The 18,768-nt window shown below is 43.9% G+C and overlaps 1 protein-coding gene across 1 annotated transcript in view; it reads left to right on the forward strand.

Annotated features, from left to right (window-relative positions):
• The first annotated feature begins 4,500 nt into the window (after positions 1 to 4,500).
• Positions 4,501 to 18,768, forward strand: part of TPD52L1 (TPD52 like 1) — a 98,531-nt gene continuing 84,263 nt past the window's right edge. The window contains exon 1 of the mRNA XM_040965323.1: positions 4,501 to 4,611. Coding sequence (XP_040821257.1) covers positions 4,593 to 4,611 — 19 coding nt within the window. The 5' untranslated portion in view covers positions 4,501 to 4,592. The remainder of the gene's footprint in view (positions 4,612 to 18,768) is intronic.

Genomic DNA, 18,768 nt, shown 5'->3' on the forward strand with positions numbered 1-18,768 from the left:
GGAATTTATAGGAAGGGCAGATAACTTCTGGTTCTTTGTAACCAAGCAACATCTCTCCATTCCTTTTTGCTCTGCTTAGCAGTTTAATGTGGGCAGGGTTAGGTTTAGTCAGTCCCGTGGCTAGGTAGAGGCCTAGCATAGCCACTAACCCTCCATATGTGTACCCCTATGCTCTCCATGCACAATTCTGTTGCACTGCTTTCTTCCCATGGATTCAGGAGGTACAATCTCCTTCGGCCTTCTAGGGCTGTTGAATCCCTAGCCAGCTTTCTCTAACTTTCATATCTCACATAGGATTCATGGAAATTCCTAGATGTTTTCCTACGCCATTTGAAGAGGGGGGAACCTCAAAGTGACAGTGCACAATAATTCTGTCCCTAATATTTCCAGATCTTATCAAAGTTCCCAATATAACAGCAAGGGCTAGGTCTTTTTTTGCTTTGGCGGATTGGGGAAGAGTGGGAAATAAAGACAGATTCATGTCAAATCTCTCTTTCAATTTTCTCCATTTTCATCATGTCTCTTCTCATCTCAACTCCCCTGCAATTAGGAGCAAAAGTCCAGGTTCTATCATCTCACATTTCTTTTTAATTATTTCCTATTTACTGGGTGACAACTCTTGAATTTAAAAGCTGAGAATTTGGTACTTTTCATCTTTGCTGTAGACAGTTTCTAAATCAGTTATTCTCAGTCTTAGGACCACATCAGTGTTACCTAGTTGACTTTCAACCAAACTAATTAAATTCAAAACTCATTCATGTAGTGATGATGCACCGGGCAGCTAGGAGCCATTGGTGCAAATCCCAACAGGACAGGATGGAAAGAACATCTCAGTTAGCATCTTGTTTAGCATCCTGCTACCAGGAACAGGGATGAGGGGAAGCTTGTTTTAGGTGACATAGCTAATAATTTTTCTAGTGCGAATCTACTGGAGTACCAAAGTCCAAAGCCTCTTCCAAAGTTTCTGTAAGGCCCCATGACCAGAGGGCATACTTTCTGTGTCCTTTCTTATTCCATCCTTTCATTTTTTGCATGCTGGCCAATTCCCAAGGGCTACCCTCAACACAGAACATGACACGTGACCTGGAGCTGCTTTAGACAAAGACTGTAGACAACACTGTTCCTTTAGACACTAAAGGGGTCTAGTGAGTTCTCACCTGTGCAGGAAGATCAGCTTTTGAGTGAATCTGAAGCCACTGATTTGGCCAAACCCAAGCTGCTTGAGGAGGAGCTATAGAGATCAAGAACAGGGGGATAAAGGTGGCTGTTGGAGAACCCTCTAAAGGATTCAAGCTAATTTACCATCGTACGTGGTCAGGGAAAGGAAGGATCCAAAATTTCAAACCTTCCTTTTATAATATGTTTGCTTCAGTATAATCTCCCTTGGCTAAGGCATTGTTGGGAGCCTATCCAAACTGACCTAATTCCTTTATCCTCCCAGATTCAGCAAACATCCTCAAAGATAAAGTCCTTATTTCTTCTAGCCAATCTGAAGGATGCCTTACTCAGTGTGCTCAATGGCTGGGCTTACCTCTGGCATAGCACTGGCCACACTGCTAAACAATCTGTTTCTCATCAGATCATGAGCTTTCCGCATAAAAAAAAAAAATCTCCTTTTAACTGTACCCTTAACATCACGCACAGCCCCTGGGACATAATACACACAGAAGATGTTCATTATCCATGAATGAACACTAGCATCTTATTATTTTAATAATAAAAAAAGGCATTAAAGGGGTTGAGGCTTAATATTTATGAATCAGAAAAATGAGTCAGTGGAGATGAAGGTTAGATGACTCAAACTAGAACGTCATCAACTATTTTTGGTTCATTTCAACAGCCAGGAGTCAGTCCTAACTTGATGTTTAATTTCTGGGCTGGTGATGACCAGAACAACTGCACAGACTGTAAAAATGGTTCACTTATTCATGGGTGACTTTGGACATGCCTGGTCACCACCACTGAAAGTTATCTAAAAGACCTTGGTGTTCTGTAGGGCAACGGATGGCATCTTGAACAGAATTAAAAACAGCAACTTGGTTATACAAGTGCCAGGGAACCATGAGTATTTCTTGTTTTAAGGGAAAGTGTAAGAGTTCACCATTTATTAGTCTATACTTCGACAGTAACTGAAGCATGGATAAAATATAACCTACTGGATAGTTCATTGTTAATTCAATAGATCTTTCCTGTGTTGTGAATTCGTATGAGATCCTTTGATAGAACTTAGAGGAGGCTCAATACAACACCAATAGTCAACTCCAACAAGGTTTATCATCCAGGTTAAGAAAGAAAAAGAAAATAAAAGAATCCACAGAGTGTCAACCTATTTAAGTATATTTAAGCTATTTAAATGTAGACAAATACTACTACATTACAGAATGTTACTTTAAAAAACTGTAGAAAAATAAATCAAATATGCTTAGATTGGTTCAAAAAATACTGAAATGCATGAATGGTTGTTTCAGAATACATATTTCCTATGAGCTTTGTAAAGGTCTCTCATTTTTTTTACAGGTGACATTTGAGCGGATGTTAAGAAAAAGTATGATCTGAAATAGTTACAGAAGGAAAGAAGTGAGTCAGCAGCTGATGATTCTTTTTCCCCCCTATAGATTCTTTATTTAAAAGACAAAGAGAAAAAACAGTGAGAAATATCTTCCATCTGCTAGTCTTGTCCACTCTCTAAATGCTCACAGAAGCCAGTGCTAGACTAGCCCAAAGATAGCAGCCAGGGACTCTATCGTAGACTGCCCCCCATGTGGCAGGGGCCCAAGCAGTTGGGCCATCAAGCAGTGTCTTCCCAGGACACAGGAAGCAGAAGGGCCCTCGTGCAGTGACTTCCCAGGACACAGGAAGCAGAAGGGCCCTCGTGCAGTGACTTCCCAGGACACAGGAAGCAGAAGGGCCCTCGTGCAGTGACTTCCCAGGACACAGGAAGCAGAAGGGCCATCATGCAGTGTCTTCCCAGGACACAGGAAGCAGAAGGGCCCTCTTGCAGTGTCTTCCCAGGACACCAGCACAAAGCTGGATAGGAAGCAGAAGGCTGGAATTGAAGTAGCCCTGTCATCTGGAATTTGACTGTCCTGCATGATGATTTAGCCTGTTGTACCACATTGCCTAGCACTGAACTGGTAATTCTTACTCCTTGCCATGCTTGCCTCATCCTTCAACACTCTCTAAGGCAAACATCCTCAAAGAAACCTTCTTTTATCTCTTGTTGCCAGTCTGAGGTAGGTAAATATAGGGAAGTGTTGGAACAGGGCTGGGGTTTCTCTGAAAACATGACTGCCTCATTAAACCACGAGTATGGCATGAGGGTCCTGAATTTAAAAAATGTATGTATGATAAAAATGTGTGCATATATGTATTAAAACATCATATATTAATATTACTGTTATATACTTACATAAAACTATTGATATGTACTTGTGGAAAGTGGGTGGTATAAAAAAATCTGTCTACATTTTAAAACAACTTTTCACCAAACTTAATTTCTTAATTCCATTTTTTTTCCCACTAACTAATTCATTTTGTTTGTTTGGGTGGTGTTTGAAAAGCAAAGTCAGCCCACTACAGCCGGGCGTGGGCCAGGCCCACAGCAGGGCATGGAGCATAATGGAGGCCTTCTCCATGAGTGATAAGTACCTGACAACTCCTTCAGCATCACCTACAGCCTCCTAAGGTGCATGGAGCAGGCAGTGCAGGAAAAGCAGAGACCAAGTGGCATATTAGCCATGGCGCTGAATGTTTGCCCTACATGAAAATGTGATTGTAACCCCCAAATTAATACTGTGTTTTCATTGTGATTGGAAGATTTGAACCAAGCTCCCAAAGACGCATGAGATTTTGACTAAGTTCCAACACAGTGGCTTTGCCTTCTTGTTTCAGCTTCAATGCTACAAACAAGGACCCCTTTTCCAGCCTATGGACTTTTTGTGTGTGCCTTGGGAATTCTGTGTGTAAAATTTCTCCAACCATAAGGTTGTAGTGCTGTCTGGTGTTCATCGGTGCAAGACGGCTATGATGGGACTCAGAAAATGTGTGTGTTAAATCATCTGAAACTTTAGTATCCGTTCTGGCGCTCAATGTCACTGAATGAAAATATGCACAAAAACGGTGTATTTAAAAGGTTGTATACATAAACCAAGATAAAGTATTGATCACTTGTCAAGTGTTGGGGCAAGGTTTGAAGGAACTCTTTTTCCCCCCCCGAGGAGCAATGGTGCAGCCTTGTAAACTCACGCCTTTCTCCTCTCTCCCAGGGAGTTAATCCCTGTCATGCTCACCTGTGCGCCGCCGACACGCCCTGGGTCGGGCATTTAGAGGGTTGGACCTGGACGCCTTCCGCCTTGCAGAGCGGCCGGCAGGTGGCGTCTTCCAGAGCTGTGCAGGCCAGGTGGACTGGATGAGGAGGAGGTAACCAGAAACTGCCAGCGGTGTCCGCCTCCGGTCGCGCTTGCAGTCCACGCTACCGCGGCAACACGGGCGTCTGGAGAGGGCGCCCGCGGCAGGGCCAGCTGCGTCCCGAGCCTCGGCACTGCTGGCGTCTGCCCCGCGTCCCCGCTGCACTCAGTTCGAAGTCGGCCACCATGGAGGCGCAGGCACAAGGTGAGTGGTCGCCGACCGCCTTGGGAGGGTTGCGTGCTGAGGAGAGCTTTGAGGCGGCTTTCCTGCCTCACCTAATTTAGCTCTCCCAAAGGCAGGCTTGGTTTCCGTCTCGTGCAAAACTCCCGCTACTGTCCGCGCCTTCGGGATTAACGGATGCTCTCCAAACTCAGGGTTTGCTGTAGGATTGGGGATCTGTTAAGTGGAGAGGCCCCTGGGCAAGGCAATGCGCCTGCGGAATGCCCTGGCCCGTTCGGCAGCCAATCACTCTCCCACCCCCTTCAGTTCCCCTTACAATCCTCTCCCCCACGTCACCTCCCCAACCTAGTAGGTGGCACGCAGGACCTGTTGTTCCAGGTCTAAGATCGGTTTCGCTCCCTTTGCCTCCCGGGGTCGGAGGGAGGGAGTGCGACTCCTGTTGTCCGGGGGTCGTGGGGTCTCTGTCCCCATCGCCCAAGTAGGCCGATTAGAGGGACGCACCCAGGTGGTGGCTCAGCTGGAGACCCAGGGGACTCTGGGCCAAGCGAGGGGCTTCCTGCCGGAACTGGCCTTCGGAGGCTCCTGGAGCGTCCCGGGCCCCCTGACCTGCGGCGGATCAACACGTGTGCCTCCCTCTCCTGCGAACCGACCGGGAGTCACCTCTGCCTTCCCTTAAGGCGTGTGGGGGGAAACTTGGCTGTAGTCTGGCTGTCCGGCTCGGCCTTCCGAGGCAGGGGAGCCCCGCGGTGCTTTCAGGAAGGGCAGTCTGCAATGCACGGCTCACACTTTAGTCCAAGGTTTGGGGTAGGAGAGGGGAGAGAACGGGAGCGAATGGATCGAGGAAAGTGGCCTGGGAGGGTGGTGGTGGTGGAGCTGAAGGAGGGTAGGAAAGAAATAATTTCGGGACCACGGGGGCAGCGCCAGGGTTCAGCCTTTAAAGCAACCTCCGCTTCTTAACTGTAGAAAATTCTGCCATGCCATTTGAAGGGAATAAAAGCCTGCTCGAGAGGTTCCCGATCCTTTGCGCTCGCCCTCTAGGGACGGAAATGCCCTTGAATGAGGGGGGGCTCCGAGCCTGCCTGGGCCTGAAGTCACCCAACAGGTTTGACGCCAGAATTGTCTTGATCTGTACAGCGGGAACCCTGTAGTCCAAACTATCAGCCAACATCCTTCCCAGAAAGTTGCTGCTTCCAACATATTTTTCTTTTCCCATTATCGAAATACGGAAGGGAACATTCCAAGGTGGGTGGGTGGGGGGTGTTGAAGAAAAAGTTACTCAATGTTTGTTAAACCTTGGTAAGAAAGACTTGGTTCAGCATCAGCACCAAGAGCCTGGGGACCTGCGCAGATCGGGCTGCCAAGGAGCGGGACGAGGTGACTAGAGGAAAAATTACCAGGAGAAAAGAGCAGGAGAAGGAGCTTTCTGACTTGATCGACCCAGCAGGATTCTACCGAGGACAGGCCTTCAGGAGTCATCTGGGAGGTGGCGGTGGGTGAGGTGCCTGAGGAGCTGCTGGGGATGACGCCAGCTGGCCACATTAACTTTGCGGGCTTCTCTTCTGAGACAGGATTTAGCAGGAGCAGATTGGCCCAAGAGAAGCTTCAAAAACCTGGCTCACCTTGGGCCAAGCGAACTGTCTTGTTCTTGGCCAAGTTCAGAAGCGAAGGTTGGCTTCCATGTGTTTGCGTTTGCACGGAAGCGGGTGTGACCAGCGCTGGAGCTGTCATTCTGGCTTCTGGTTGAGATTTGGAGATTCTTATAGATGGGCCCTAGATGACCCCATTGTACCCATGAAATTGGCCGCTGTGAGGCTTTGGCATGGGCATATTTGAAAGTGTTTTTGGTGATTGTATTACCCAATGCAATCGGAAGAGAATTGTAGCAGACAGGAAACATTCATGCAAATTTCTGAATTCATCCAAAGCTGTAGTTTGCAAACCACTGCTGTCATTGCTCTACTGCTCAGATGTGCTTAACAAATATTCCAGTGTTTTCCTTTGCTGAGTACTGTGCTAGAAGAACAGACTTGATTTTTCCTTGATAAAATTTACCATGGAGGAAAAGAGACGTTTAATTTGGTAGCTCCTTGATGAACAACATTGCTGGTGGCCTTGATATGCATATTGGAGCCTGGAAAGTTTGGGTCACATGGGTGAGAATCACAGTAGCTAAAGTTATTATATTCCTGCCTCTGATTTTTGTGCCATAGATGCATTAGTGTTTCTGGTGCAATTATTTTCTATAGCATTTATTTGTTTGTTTTATATTAAAGACAAAGAGACAAAGACATATAGGCAAGAACTCCCATGCACTGGTTTGTGGCCCAAGTGGCTGCAATGGCCATAGCAAGCCATAGTTGGGAGGCAGGCTCTCAGCCCAGGTTTCCTGTGTGGGCTGGCAGGAACTCCATCCCTCCAGCCATCACTGTCACCTCAGAGGGTTTATTAACAGGAGCCACAGGCAGGGAACCACCCCAGGAGTCCCAGTGTGGCCTTGTGGGTGTGCTAACTAGCGTCTCTTCAAGTGCTAGGTCAATGCCCACCCCCGACTCACATGTGTTGACTCACTTCATTGGCACAGCAGTCTCAGGAATTGGTTAGTGTTCTCTTTCCCATTCTAGAGAGAGGAAACTCGCAAGGAGAGAGTCCTTGTTTACAGCAAAGATAGGCAGTGGCTAGCAGAGCTGTCTGCAGCTACCCCATCGTCAGTCAAGTCCTATTGCTTTCAGACCGAACCCACTTGTCTGCGTGCCTTTCCAGCTGCCCTTGTGCAGGTGCTCCTTCTCTGACTGCAGGGAACTTTGGTGGTGAAAGGAGCAACCACAGACATATGGAAAGAAGAAAAGTGAATGGGCATCAGGGATTTTCAGGTGAAAAACTAACGAATTGTGGATTAGAAAGAAGGAGAGCAGAATCAGGAATGACAGATTCTAAGTTATGTCCTGCCAAATGGAGGACATCTTCATTTTCTAAGTACTTGAAATAATTGATTTTCAAACTTTTTAGTTGTTGTTATTGAGACAGCAGATATATCAAAGAATTTCATGAGAAATCTTTTCCCAAACTGTCTTATGATGAAGGGAAATCTTTCTACTTGGAATGGTCTCTTGGTTAAATGCCTGTTAAGATTCTAAGATAATCCATTGATTTACAAAGTAGAAGCCTCCACTGTTTATGGTGGCTCAGCAGGGGCAGCCATCCACTCAGTTCTGAGGGTCAACACCACTACTACATAATGTACAGTTAACCATGGACTGTGCTGCTAGGCTATGATGTTGGATTAGTTAGCTGCATTAAATGTGTGTTCTCTGTATGATACTTATTATAAGGGTGTGTGTGTGTGTATTTCCATCATAAAACAAAGAACGTCTTGCAAGAGGGAACTTGGTCAGGAGTGCAACATTTTCTTGAAATATATATTTCTTAATGAAATATATTAAGATAAAAATGTCTAGATCCTTTTATGCTTAAACAATATTTACATATTTGAAAAGCAGAGTGACTTCACTCACCAAATGCCTAAAACAACAGGACTGAAACAGGCTGGCACTAGGAACCAGGAATTCCAGCCTGGCCTCCCAGGAGGGTGGCAGAGACTCAAGCACTTTGTTTATCCTCTGTTGCTTTTCCAGGCACGTTGGCAGGAAGCTGGATCAGCAGCAGTGCTGAGAACTCAAACAGGCATCTTTGATATGGGATGCAGGCATTACTCACTGCTGGGGTCCGTGCAGTGGATGCGGGAGACACGGAGGTGTAAAGAGTATTGGTCCACTGCAGGCAGGGCCGCAAGGAATTTCCTACTGTATGGCAGGGCCCGGCGAATGTCTCTACTGCCACCTGAATGCAGCTCCACCTTCCTTTACATGGACACCGGACCACCCTACGGAAGAATTCTATTCCATTCAGGCATTGTTTGCTGCTGTGAAGTTAGCTTTTTACTCAATGTGAGCTTGGAGGTTAATGTCAAAAATGTTAATTTACATTTTATATTTTATATTGTGATTAAGTACAATCATATTTTTAAAAAATACTTATTTTATTTTAGTTGAAAATGCAGATTTACAGAGAGAAGGAGAGACAAAGATCTTCCATCTGAAATTCACTCTCCAAGCGACCACAACAACCAGAACTGAGCCTATCCAAAGCCAGGAGTCAGGAGCTTTTATTAGGTCTCCCACCCAGGTGCAGGGTTCCCAAGGCTTTGGGCCGTCCTCCACTGCTTTCCCAGGCCACAAGCAGGGAACTGGATGGGAAGTGGACCAGGCAGGACACAAACCAGCGCCCATATGGGATCCTGTTGCGTGCAAGGCAAAAACTTAGCCACTGAGCCATTTCACCAGGCCCTTGAGTGTGATCCTAAATCTTAAAATATGGAAGCTATATATTTTAATACATGATTTTAAGAATGTCCATAAGACTTCACACTATTTTATAAACCAACCCTTATACACTCTTGTTTTTCCTCTGAGTAAAAGATTCAAAAGTAGGTAATGGTGTATATATTAGATGAAGTAATCCATTTGCACCAATATCATGTTATTGTTGCAATTAAAATTCATATATAAATGATATACATTATCATATGTTGGAACCTGTTTTGAATTGCCTTCCTTAATATATACCTTGTTTTCATAATTCTCTGCATAGGCGGAATCTGGAAAAATTCTTAAATCCACTAAATTTATTTGTAAAATAAGATTCCACTTCTTTGACCTATGATAAGATTTTCTACTTAGATACAGTAACAAATACTCTAGAAAATATCTACTTGCTAACTATTTCAGCAAATTTTGTTGGTCACTGTGATGGGAGTAAATATTTAATAATCACTTAATATTGGGAGGCAGCAGAGTTTAGTGGTTAAAATTGTAGGATTAAAGTAAATTACCTCATTTTTTTTCATGTATCAGCATTGGTATGACCATTCAGAAGTCATTGATCTCTCTGGGTCTTCGTTTTTCTGTCTATTAAGTAAAGATAACAATAGCTCTAGGGCCCAGCATGGTAGCCTAGTGGCCGAGGTTCTCACCTTGCATCCACTAGGATCCCATATGGCTGCCAGTTCATGTTCCAGCAGCTCCTCTTTCCATTCAGCTCTCTGCTTGTGGCCTGGGAAAGGAGTAGAAGATGGCCCAAAGCCTTGGGACCCTATACCCATGTGGGAGACCTGGAAGAAGCTCCTGGTTCCTGGCTTTGAATCGGTTCAGCTCTGGTTGTTGCAGCTGTTTGGAGAGTGAACTGCAGATTGAAAATTTTTTGTCTCTTCTTGTCTCTGTAAATCTGCCATTCCAATAAATGTAAATAAATCCTTCTTTTACATTTTACTTCTTTTTGTTATTATCACTTTATGATACAGTACCATGGACTGTGGGATTTCCCTTATTATTATTGTATTTTTTTCTCTACCTGGAGTAAGGGGAGAGAAAGAGGAAGAAGCAACACCCAGCGTTCCACCCATCCCAGGTCCCCGATGTGGGACATGCACAGAGGGTCTTATCCTACATTTTTAAAGAAAATTAATTATTTGAAATATGAGTGACAAAGAGGGAAAAACACATTTACAGAGAGAGAGAGAATGAAGCAATGAGAATCTCCCCTCTGCTGATTCACTCTGCAAATGCTTGTAAAAGCTAGATTTAGGCCAGACTGAAGTCCAGAATCAGAAATGCCATATGAATTTCCACTGGATTTCTCACATGGTGTCAAGAACCAAGTGTTTGGACCATCATCTGCTAACTCCCAAGCACATTAGCAGAAAGCTGGATCAAAAGTTGGGAGCAGCTAGGACTTGAACCGAGTACTCTGATGAGGCATATGGGTACAGTGACTCCCATATCTGGAGAAGGATGTAGGCCCAGTGACCCCCATACTGGAGTCACTGGATTGGAGTCCTGATTCTGCTTCCAGACCAGTTTCTGCTAGTGTGTACCCAAGGAGGCATCAAATGATGCGTTCAGTAGCTGAGTCCACACCACGTATGCAGGAGCTATGGTCCTCTGGCTGTTGTTCCAAGCCTTATTAGGTGAATGAGTGGATAAAGGTCTCTCTCAAAAAAAAAAAAATTGTTGGTTTTTCAACAAAAAGAACAATGAGAGACTTGTCCTTAACTTACTGTAACAATTTCAGTTAAATTCTCAGCATTTCTAGTGGCAAATGAAAAAAGAGGATTCCTGCTCATGTGGTGCTGACATAGACGCAAATGCTATTGCTGCTTCTTGGAATGCCCCCAGCAGTACCTTGAAGCCACTATTGAATTAATTGAGTTAATGGTGTGGTAGAGAATATATAAAAGATGGACCCCCATGAATGAATTTGCAAAATGTTATTTTACTTTTCATTGTATACTTAAGATGTAAATTGTACATTATTTAAGAGATGCATGAAATTAAGACTCATTAATCCATGGGGAAAGAAGCAGATCATTTCAATGAATTTGAATTGTTATAAAGAAAACTTTCCATCTTCAAGCACAAATGAAGCCTAGTTTCTTACAATGTGAATCATTTGAAAGTATTGGGTTTTGATACAGAGGAAGTGAAATTCCCAGAATAAAGCCACAACTCTCCAAGAATATTCTTAGTCATCAACATGTTGTTTCTTTCTTAAAAGGCAAAAATCTGGTACTTTGCTCTACTCTGACAATGTATCATAAGCTGAATATGCATGTGGATTACCACATCTCCAAACTTACATGTATTATTGGTATCTTACACAAACTACGTTTTCTGTGATAAGTATCTAAAATACAGAAGTTTTTCAGTCCCTTGGGATGCAGTTCAAAAATAAATAACAAACTTGGATGGGGAGAAATCTAGATCTCTAAGTTTTAAAATTTCTGGCTATTGGATAGCTGAGATTTTCGACTGGCTTTTCTCCCTTACAGCAGCGTGTCTGACTTCTTTAAGAGCTAGGATGGGTCACTAGGTCAGTGTAGTTCTTGGCTCCTGTCGTTCAAAATCTTAATATGCCAGCGCTGTGACTCGGAGTTCCAGGCTTTTAAACTCCCCACGAAGACTGTTTATGGTGAATGCAGGACACTGACATAAGATGGTAACAGTGAGGGAGGCTGGCTGTGAGATACCTGGGAACTCTTTGTTCTACCTCATGATTTTTGTTTTGTAAACTTAAAACTATTAAAAAATGAAACATAAAAAGAAAGATTAGGATCTTATAAGTATTGTGGGAAGAGGAAAACCTTTACCTTTACCCTTTCAGATTAATATCCTAGGGGATTATGAATTAAACGGACAACCAAAGAGATGAAAAGAAGGGGCATACTGATTTATTTATTTTTAAAGTTCACTTGCATGAGGGTATCACAGAAAGAAGTGAACACCCTAAGGAGAAATGAAATTTGAGAGGCTTATGTACCGTTTTAACAGGGAAATGGGAAAGAAAGAAAAGGACAGTCTTGGGAGAGCAAATGACTTTTGCTTTTAAAGATAAATAGGCCTGTAGGAGAACAGATAGGGAGATGAGATATTGTGTAACCCTATCTAGAAGTGAGAGCTGCTCCCTGGAGGGGATTTGTGACAACTGAGTGCTTTGGGAAGGTTCTGCTTTTGGATAGATAAGGGGTTTTTAAAACTCACATGGCCTCAGCTCTGAATAAGTCTTAGAGCAAAGTGACATAATTTGAAGTGGTACATCCTGTCTCTTTTCAGCACTCACTACTGTCTCATACTTCAGCCAGTCTTTGAGGGCATTATTGATGAGAAAAATAGCTCTGTTATCAGTGTCTTCTTGTGGGTCTGGCACAGCATCTATGATCTGTAAGAAGCTACTCCTTGAGGTCCTCAGAGTCTGTTCTTCAATTTTCACTGAGTATTAATATTCAGTAGTGAGGAGCTATTTAGGAAAGAAGAGATGTATTTATTTTGGCTTGTAGTTTTGGAGGCTCACAGTCAAAGATTGGGTGTACCCCTTGGTTCAGCCAGGAAGCAAAGAGGCAGGAACACTCTCTTGTCAGAGTAGTTAGTGAAGTCAGCCCCCAGTGACCTAAGCATCTTTCATGAGACCCACATCCCAGAATGTAAGTGGATCAACCCCCACACTTAATTCATCATTCATCAACATCACTACCTTGGATAAGGTTTGGGGGTTTAAATATCTGCATGAGGGGGAGCTAAATCATGTTCAAACTACACACACTGTGACAATATAGAGTATGTATAGAGATGAACATGCAGAAGTTTTTTTGAAATGTGGTTTTGATGTCTGCAAAAGCAAAACACATGCATGCACAATGTGAGAGGGCTGTCAGCTAAAGACCGATGGCTGCTGACGTCAGGCAGTGCTTGATACAGACACTTCACAGAATGTGTTGGACATAGAAGAGTCCCAGCCTCTGGCTCCTCCTTTCCAGACATTACTTTGGCATCCATGAGCAGAGAAAGCCCTGTACTCAAAAAAAGTAACTTTATACATTTGAAAAGCAAATCTTAACTTAACGAAGATGAAAAGGAAGGAAGAGGGAGGGGTAAAAAGGATAGAGGAAGAAAGAAAGCAAAATGAACACCAGCAATGGGTCAAGTAATAACTTGTTTAGGTCTAATATCTCATATTTTTGATATTTGCTGTTAAATATGCTTGTTTTCAATACCCAAGCATTTATACTAAAATACAAAACAACCATATTATGAAGGTTTGACTGTAGGAAGAGAAAGAACTTGGCGCCACTGTTGTGTTTGACTCTTTACCTGTCACAAGGAACTCAGATCCTCCCATCACATGATACTTTGAGATCCACCATGAGAGGGGGCCCCCTCCAGCACCCTCCTGTTTTCTCTGTTGCCTGCACCTGCACCTGCTTAAGCAGAGATAGCCTCCATTTAGACTTACTTGTTTGTTTGTTTGTTTCCTTATGTCTTTACCATGACTAGACAAAAGTCAATGTTTGGTTCAATGTGCAAGAGCTTGCGATATCTTCTATAGATATGATAGTTCCATGTAAACCCTTCTAATGTGAGCTCCATTGGATCTGGAGGAAGGGACGATTAGCTCTTGCTTGTGTGTTCTCTCTCCCTGTCTCTGTCTTTTTTATATCAAATCCAGTTGTCAGTCCTCATTTTTGTTGACTTGCTGCATTGCTTGATACAGGGGCCCACTGTCTTCTAGAGGCCTTTGCTTACTTGGTTTCCAGGACACAGTACTCTCCATTTTTCCTTCCTCCTCATCATCCTTCACAGTCTCTTCTCGTCATGGCTGGCATGCCCCAGGGAGCAGTCCTTCTCTTGCTTCTGTTTTCTGTGTGTTCCCCCTCTTAGTAATCTTTTTGTGGCTCAGAGTTTTTTATTTGATCCAAGGGCCAGTGACCCACAAATTCACTTTTCTGACATGGAGCTTGTCCCTCAAATTCAGGCTTCCCTGTTGATATGTCTCTACGAGTCTTAGTACACTTTTCTAGGCTAGCAAGTCTAGACCTTGTTTCTCCTAACTCTCGGCTTCATCCCCAGATCGGTCCATGGCAAATCCATTACAAATTCAGACGCCCCAAACCCAATCCCTGAGGCTTTGTTTTGCCCCTTTCCATTATATATATATCTTATTTCTAGTGTATCACAAGAGCTCTATTCTCCATACATATCTAGAGCTGAACAATTTTCCATTGCTTCTGTTGGTAGTTGCTAGGAGCCAGGCTGTTACCATCTCTCACCTGAATTACAGTGGAGATTTACTGACAGCCTTGATCTTGGCCCTGGTCTAACTTCAGTTCAGTTTCCCCCTTTAGTTACTAGACTGACCTCAATGACGATGTGTCATGCCACTGTTCACTATTTGGAATTCTTCAGGCCCTCCTTGGCATGCTCACAATAAAAGGCAATGTCTTTATAAAGGTCTACAAAGACTCCGATCATCTTTTCTCATCCTTCCCCATTGTCCTAATGTAACCTCCCAGTGCTCTCTCCCTCAGTTTCTTCTGCACAGCCTTTGAATTTATTATACCTCTGGTTCACAAACTCTTTCTGTCTTTCTGTTGCTAAAAACCTCCTTTGGTTCTTCACTCATTTTGCTCTTTAGTATTGTTCTTAGACCTGACAACTAGACACCTGTTCAATCATTTTCTCAAGTTTCTGCATGATTTTTCTGTGGCCTCTTTTCTCAAGGATGTTTGTGTAGTGTTTAGTCTTGGAGGAGTGAGACTGTCTAGGAAAATTTGCCTTCTCCCCATGTCTACTACAGATCTTATGTTGGGTAGATTTGCTAGCAGACCCTATACAAATCATTGTTTCCTAATGTCAGTGTATTCTCAAGTGACTCATCCTGTTGCATAAACAGGCAACACTTGGCCCCACCCTTCTTTTTTTTTTTTTTAAAGATTTATTTTTATTATTTTTTTTATTGGAAAGGTGGATATACAGAGAGGAAAGACAGAGAGGAAGATCTTCCGTCCGATGATTCACTCCCCAAGTGAGCGCAACAGCCGATGCTATGCCGATCCGAAGCCAGGAGCCTCTTCCGGGTCTCCCACGCGGGTGCAGGATCCCAAAGCTTTGGGCCGTCCTGGACTGCTTTCCCGGGCCACAGGCAGGGAGCTGGAAGGGAAGCGGGGCTGCTGGGATAGAACTGGCGCCCATATGGGATCCCGGGGTGTGCAAGGCGAGGACCTTAACCACTGAGCCACTGCGCTAGGCCCGGCCCCACCCTTCTTAAGTAGGACTCAGGGAGCTGGAGCAGGAATGTTACTCTGGCTTCTGCTGTTAGTAGCTGTGATAGATGCTGTTCCACCTATAAACCAGGAGCTTCTGTCAGTATCCATGAAATGGACAGGCTAATTTGTTGGCTTCCAAGTAAGTAAAGCCTGTCCCTTTACAATCCCTACCCTTGTCCTGGAATTTTGGCTTTGTGGGCTCCACTGTGGCCTCTTCTGGCTGAACTTTGTTCCCAAGCCCACCTGAAACAGTTCCTGGGGACTTCAAACTCCAGAATTTCTTGCCCAAATAGCCCTGAGGATGTTGCCATGCTTACCTGAGCCTTCCATGAACAGGCCATGCTGCTAAGAATATATTTCTAATTCCAAGAACTGGCTGCTTTGGGGTCAGCAGTGGGAGTTGCTTGAACAGAGCAGCTGTGATGTTAGTTGTTAGCTGCACGAAGCCAGCAGCTTCACACTGCAACTTGATAGAAATGCAAATTCTTAGTCTCCACCCTAGAGCTATCACATCAGAAACACTGGGCATGGGATATGTATATATTTTTTTAAAGATTTATTTTATTTTTATTACAAAGTCAGATATACAGAGAAGAGGAGAGGTAGAGAGGAAGTGGAGCTGCCGGGATTAGAACCGGCAGACCATATGGAATCCCGGCACATTCAAGGCGAGGACCTTAGCCACTAGGCCACACCATCGGGCCCGGGCTATGTGTATTTTAACTTACCTTCCAGATGATTCTGATGTGCATTCATGTTTGTAGATTATGACATCAACTCATGGGCTAGACTGCCTGGGAAATATGCCCATATCATTACTGGTGACAGACACTAAGGTGACCCCCCCAGTGGGTTCTGACTTTTGTTCTTCACCTCTCTCTCTCTAATCCCCTCCCCTAGAGTATGGACAATACTTATAACTTGGTTCCTACCAATTGAATATGACAAATATGACGTGTGTGAGTTCCTTAATTCTGTTACATTAATAAGTTTCCCTGATAGCAGACATAAGCCTCTACAGACCTCTACTATCTGTCTACAGACCTCTGCAGATGGATGAAGGAGGCAGCATGTGGGAGGAGAGGAACCACATGCAGAGGAACCACAAGCAGCTTTTAGAACAAGGGGTGTTGGGTCCCTGGAAAGCAACAACAACAAAAATGTGCTTCAGGCCTGTAGCTGTCAGGGAATGAGTTCTGCCAATCTTCCCCCAGTCAAACCTGTAGATGAGCTTGTTGCCTTGCTGCCTGAGTCCTTGTGAGACCCTGCGTACAGGATCCAGCCAAGCTGGGTATAGATTTGTGACCCAAGGCAGCTCTGATACAATAACATGTGTGTTGCCTTAAGCAGAGAACTTGGTGGCATCTATTATGCAAACAGTGTATTTGGGGGGGCGAACGGATGTCTGTGCAGGAAGAGAGAAGGACTGTATATCTTTGTGTATTTGCTTTGGGTTCTGCAAATGTTAATAAGAGTTGTATCCTGGTGCCTCTATCTGAAATTGTACACTGCTCCCTCTCCAGCACCCAGAGATACTATTTACTTTCCCTGCTTTTTTGTCATTTTTTTTTTAGCAGCCATTGCTTTGATATTTTATGAATATCAACAGATTCTACATTTATAGGCTATGCATTTCCATATCTAACATGCTAATTCATTTTGCTCGGTATCTCTTCTCTTCCTCCTAAATGTAAGTTCTGTGAGACAAATGTGTTGCACACCGGCTTGTTGCCAGCATCTCGGGCAGGGCTTGACCCCTAGTAGGGGTCCAGTCAGTTAGTGGCCTGGTCCTTCTGGGAGCCTGTGGATTCCTGCCTGAGAAATGCTCCACTGAAATGAACAGGCTCTTCCTGCTGTCTTTGCTCAGTATCAGATAATTGCATGAGTAGTAAATATAAATGTGAAAGATTATTAAGGAGTTAAGTAAAAGAAAAAGGAATGATTTCATTTCCTGGTCCTCTTCCATAAAAAGGACTAAGTTGACTCTGGGTTTGCTGTTCTTAGCACAAGTGTTACCGCTGAATGTTAGTAAGTAGTTCTCCTCCAGACCCAGGGCAGCCTGGCTGCTGTTCGTGAGGATGTGCCAGCCCCTGCTCCCAGAGAAACCCAGGAGGAAGAAAGAGTCTGGCTTCCCTGGTCAGCTCTGCCTCATCTGCCTCTTTCATTTCCCTTAGTCATTTAAGCCAAAGAACTTCCACTTTCAATCAGGGCTTTGGGTGTCCTCCCCAAAAGAAATCTGGGTTATTGTTTTTATTGTTCTCCACCATCCCTCAGACCCTTTTTGGAGACAAGATGATGCAGAGCACGTCCTGGCCTGGAAGTGACGAGGCCTGGGTTCTAATCTTGGCCTTTTTCATAGTCTGTCATTTGTCCTCTGGGTACTCCTTTGGCTCCCCTTTGTCACTAACCTCTACCTGAGAGAAGTGGATCACATGACCTTCAAGGTTCTGCCTAGCTCCTTAAGGCGCTTGTTCAAATTCCTCCAACACATGTTGCTTTTTAAATATGCATGTGTGTATTGTACACATTATGAAACTGTGTTTGCTTCCGTTTCCTGTGTGCAAAGTTGGCAGACATCTTGAATCTCTTCATTATCTAATGTAATTCCTGAAATTCCACCTGGGATACTCATCTTCAATTGGAGATGCATAAATAACCACGGAAGTCTTTCTCCCATCCTAGATATCTGGTCATGTGGGAGAAAGGAGGAAGAAAATAGAAGAGAGCAAAATAAAGGTACTGTCCTAGAGGGGAGACTCTTGGCCTAATGGTGACGCATGGCAGTTGTACCAAGATTTGGATTCATTTCCCAGTTTTGTCACTTCCTAGCTATGTGACCTTCACCTTACCTGGGCTTGCTTTTGTTATCTACCAAATCGTGAAAAAGGGTGTTGTGATGATTGAGTGACATGTTATGTGAAGTGCTTATGACAGTGACTAGGAACTCCTATGAGAATGAAAAAGAAAGGTGGGTCATTTATTAATTTCTCACAGAATATGCATTGAGCATACCCTATGCCAGGCTCTGAACTGGGTGTTAGGGGAACAGATACAAAGCAGAGTCCTTCCTTGGTGAGCTTACCACCCTATTGCTGTCAAAGCAGTTATGTGTGAAATTACTGTGCTTTGGACTTGTACATACTACCTAGCACAAGGCTAAAAATGGCTTTCTGGAGCTCAGGGAAGATGAGTAGGTGGAAGATAGAAATAAATGCATAGTAACTTGCTGAAATTTGGACATCTGGCCCACATGCAAAATTTTTTCCTGATGCATAAACTTTACCTACAAGAAGCACACTGAAATCCTGCTAACAAGACGATGGAAGTTTTAAACGGTTGCTGCTTTGATCCATCCTTATTTAGTAGGGTGAAAGGGATAATAATTTGTATATTCAGAAATAGAAAGCAGTGTTCATTGTTGGCTTGAATTTTGAGGAAGGACTGCTCCATGTTTTGCTTGTTTTTCCATTGCATTTCACAATAATTTAATAAAGTGACAGAAGAAAATGACAGCTGTACTTTTCTTTTTA

Source organism: Ochotona curzoniae, unplaced genomic scaffold, assembly GCF_017591425.1.
Source record: "Ochotona curzoniae isolate NIBS_2020 unplaced genomic scaffold, NIBS_Ocur_1.0 scaffold_3890, whole genome shotgun sequence".
Classification (NCBI taxonomy): Eukaryota; Metazoa; Chordata; class Mammalia; order Lagomorpha; family Ochotonidae; genus Ochotona; species Ochotona curzoniae.